The 4594-nt window shown below is 27.2% G+C and overlaps 1 protein-coding gene across 1 annotated transcript; it reads right to left on the bottom strand.

Moving 5' to 3' along the window:
* Positions 1-505: 505 nt before the first annotated feature.
* LOC136091963 (uncharacterized) lies at positions 506-1687 on the bottom strand. Its single transcript, XM_065819683.1, has 2 exons — positions 1556-1687; positions 506-1348 (listed from the first exon to the last, which is right to left on the bottom strand). Exons 1-2 carry the CDS (start codon positions 1685-1687, stop codon positions 506-508), a joined length of 975 nt encoding a protein of 324 aa, XP_065675755.1.
* Positions 1688-4594: the final 2907 nt, after the last annotated feature.

The following is a 4594-nucleotide window of genomic DNA, read 5'->3' as shown; positions in this document are numbered from 1 at the left end:
TTTTGTTCTGATACTGCTTGAATTGAAGATAGTGGCTCAGTGTAATATTTACAGGACCATCAGTATGCACTTTACTAAAATTAACAACATGATTAGGTTGACTACTATAAACATCAGCATTTTCAAAAATTCTTTTTGCAATTTGTGAACAAGGTGATTGGGCCTTGCGAACAAGCTTTTTTAACTGACCAAGATAATTTTCATATTTGAATGATAAACAATTGTTAAGAGCACCATAGTGTTTTGCATCATCAGCTAAATGTATTAATGAATGAACATTATATACTAACTGATTTCTACCATATAGCTCTTAAAAAGTCTGCACAAAATATCGCAGCAACTGACTTGCATACCGAGCATAGTGTTTAAGTAAGGAAGTAGACAACAAAATCCTGACAGCAACAGATAATTCCATAAAATTCTGATAATAATTTGGTAACAATTTTCCTTTCAAAACAACCAGCCCTGTGTAAGTCAAAAATAGACAGAGCTCAGTAGCCTTCCATCACCTAAATTCAACAAACGAACAAGATTTCCTAGAAAACTCTTTTGAAATATATGGTCGCAAAGCAGCCAGTTTTTCAGAAATGACTACAACAACATTTTGTGACAACCTACATGGTGGTGGGCCTTGAATCCATAAGTTTATAATTCTTCTGACAAAACCCAAACAAACACAATGCATATAATCAATTGGAAACCCACTTACCATACTATAATTTAGCTTTGTGAAAGGAGATACTGCATTATGGTGTTCTGAATCACATTGATTGAAAAAGTCTAGATCGGTTCTTAAAGGAGCAGATAAATCAGGTAAAACTGTTTTTTGATACCTCTCACTACATTGAATACATCGTTCACAACAATTGTATCCATTATGTGTTTTAATGCATTTAACAAATGACTGAGCAGGTGCATCACAAATAACTGCTGCCAATTTTATTTTGTATGCTTTTCCAGTGTTGTCACATATAACACCAACTTGCTGAAAACATTTCATTTCATAAATAAAACCTTTTAAATAGTTATCAACAGAATTTGGTTTACAAGAACTGGAAAATAAAGCAATGGGAAATATGCTTTGATCAAGCTCTTTAAAAGAACCAAGAATAAGCCAAAGTGTTAAGTTTGAGTTATTAAACAATGGAATACCATCGATATTGATATGTATAGTAAAAAATGAAAGTTCTGTTGAGAGAAGTGATTTGTTTAATAGTAGGGAAAACCAATATTGTAGTCCAATGTAGTAATATTCACCACCTGCAACTGCTTTGCTTTCAATTTTCCTTTTTGTGTGTAGAAGAGATCTAGAATCTTTAGGCAAATCTGATCCATTTTTTCTCAGAATCTGTAGTAAACTGTCTAAAGCATTATGAGATAATTTAAAACTGGCTGCCTATTTTCCTAGATCATCATCCAAGCTATTGTCATTTGGGTTTAGTTGTTCTTTTTGTTCGTTATCAGAATCATCATTAGAATGTACAAGCCAATGTTGAGTATTATAAAATTCTGTAATATTGTTTTTGCTTAGGCTTTCGTTAGTGTCAGAACATACATATGAATAATCATCAATCATATTATCTTGCACAATTAAATCATGATTTAGTTTATTATTTAAAGAAGTTTCTTCAACTAATTTTGCTACAACTGCAGAAACTTTTCGTCGTTTTGTTCCTTGTGAACGCATGGTATTTAAATGAAGGTAATTTGAAAACTTGGTTTTACTTCAAAAGGATAGACTTAAATAAGCGCTAAAGTTGTTCTAAGTAAACATGAGAAATTTCACCTGACCTGCGCGCGCATTCGGGAAATTCAGAAGGGACCCAGATGAAACCCGTTAAAAAATACCAGATTTAGCCCGTACCACACTTATTTTAAATTATATTAAAAACAATTATTTGTCATACAATTTTCTAACTTAAAGGTATAATTTTCTACCTTATAAGGTAGAAAATTATACCTTACTATGAGTATATCACAAACTAAAAATTTCTACCTTTATTTTTTAGTGTGCAGATGCCCAGATTAAAACCGTACGGGTCCCGTATGGTTGTGCTTGCTGGGATATATATATATATATATATATATATACATATATATATATATATATATATATATATATATATATATATATATATATATATATATATATATATATATATATATATATATATATATATGTATATATAATATATATATATATATATATATATATATATATATGTATATATATATATATACATATATATATATATATATATATATATATATACATATATATATATGTATATATATATATACACACACACACACACACACACACACACACACATATATATATATATATATATATATATATATATATATATATATATATATATATAATATATATATATATATTCAATATTATATATTTGTATTTTAAAAATTGTAACGAAATGCTTATTTAGATTGTAATACAAAGAACAAAACCAAAAAAAATTAGAAATTTCAGCTGAGATTTGCCAAATTTGAAAAAAGATAAACATCCGAGTGCCAAAAAATGTATGAAAAAGACATTTTTCATACATTAATTAAAACTTTATTAGTTTTAAAAAAAAATCTCTTTCTGTTAAGGTGGATGGAGGGAGAGAAGGGGGAAGGGGGATACGCCCCTCCATAAATCAATGTAAAAACCTTTTATATAAGTAAAAACTTGTAAAACATAATTTTTTTATTGTATACTAAATTTACTTATTTTAGTAATGGTAAAAATATGTATAATAAAAAATAATTTTTGATATTTGGGTGTGTTAAGTCATCACCACCATACGCAACTCTAACACTAACATACACCTCTCATATAGGTTAATGGTCTGGCATAAAATTATAATAACATTTTGAATTTTAAAATTTTTAATATTTCTTAAAAACCATTTTTTTATAAGAAATATGTTAAGTTTTTATCCATATATCAAAAAATCGGTATTTAAACCGTTATAACTTTTGAACAAATGTTTCGATTTTGATAATTTTTTCACCATTTAAATACTGTATTGATCTTCTTTCAAATTATATATAACAGTATAGAATTCCAACAGTTTGAAATTTTTATTCACATACCTATATTTATTTATAACCTTTTAACTTTTTATTAACTAAAACAATAAGAAGTAATAATATATCAATAACAATGTTCCAAATTTCAAGCTTAATCTGATTTTTTAATTTTTTTTTTAGATCAAAAGATTTCTTGTCAAGTTTTAGATTACTTTTTTTCTAGAGTCTCATTGACATCTATTCTTGCTTTTATCTAGCCTTTTTTTTTAGCTTAAATAAAGTTTAAATAATGCATATTTTACCAAAATATTTTACTTAATTCCTATTTTTGTTAATGCTTTACTTAAAGTTATTGCAATAACATCTAAAACTTATCTAAAACGTGTTCCCAAAGATACAAAGTTTGAGGAAGAATTATTCTGAGATTTGTCCTCGCGCTGTACCACGGAACATTGCAAAAATGGATATTTTGATTTAGTATTTAAAAGCGCACTCAAAGGCAAATCAGCGTACATCTTTTGTAGTATATCCATTAAATATGGATTCCATTTGCATTGGTTTTGAATGACCAATAGATGAGTTATCAATACAATTTAGTTTTGAGATGTATTGTGTTAATGTCATTCTCTAATTGTTGAACTTTTTAGCAGCTGTACTTCCACTTATATTTTCCTCTAAAACAGATCTTGCTTTATCACTGAGATTCTTACTTGAAAAAGCACTACTTATTTGTTCTGGAAATTTCCAGTCTTGATAATTCCTGATTCTAAAACTTTTTCACTGAGTTTAAGGTTTTTTTAAGACCATGCGAGCTCCTACATAGCTTAAGATAATAAAATAAACTTGTTTCTCCGTGCAGCGGCCTTGTTCTTCTAGGTTTGTGTTTCGCAGTTTTAGAGTTTAGAGAGGGTTGTAACCACAATCAAAGAAGCCTTTTCGACTTTAGTGATTTTCTCGGTTTAAGGGAAGTTAATTAACATAATATATATATATATATATATATATATATATATATATATATATATACATATATATATATATATATATATATATATACATATATATATATATATATATATATATATATATATATATATATATATATATATATATATATATATATATATATATATATATATATATATATATACATATATATATATTTGCATTGTGCATTTGGTCAGAAAACCAATAGTTTGCACATCTTTAAGAGATGAATCTACTAATGTCGAGTAGTGAGTCTCTTCTTTCTGGTAGAGGAATAAATGGCAAAAGAGCTTGTATTGCTTGCGATTTCAATCGCAATTATTTAATTTAGGAATTTTCTGACTTGATTTTAGGAACTTAGAAACTTTAGAAACTTGATTTTAGGAAATACTCCAGGTTCTTCAAATAAGCGGAATACCTAAGTTATATGAAATAGACATAAAACTTCACACCATCCTGCAGGTTTAGCAATCACTTCTTTAAATTTTCTTGAAATTCATCCTGATTTTTTTGTAGTTCTTTACAAGTTCCAGGATAATTGGATATTCAATTTTGGGCGACATATTGT

Source organism: Hydra vulgaris, chromosome 15, assembly GCF_038396675.1.
Source record: "Hydra vulgaris chromosome 15, alternate assembly HydraT2T_AEP".
Lineage (NCBI taxonomy): Eukaryota > Metazoa > Cnidaria > Hydrozoa > Anthoathecata > Hydridae > Hydra > Hydra vulgaris.
This window is presented reverse-complemented; position numbering and strand designations above follow the sequence as displayed.

Excerpts from the sequence above, each read along its gene's own strand:
- LOC136091963 (XM_065819683.1), bottom strand. The coding sequence starts at position 1,687 with ATGCGTTCACAAGGAACAAAACGACGAAAAGTTTCTGCAGTTGTAGCA. Across the intron at positions 1,349-1,555 it reads TGATTGATGATTATTCATAT|ATTCTGAGAAAAAATGGATC; the intron begins GTATGTTCTGAC and ends AGTTTACTACAG.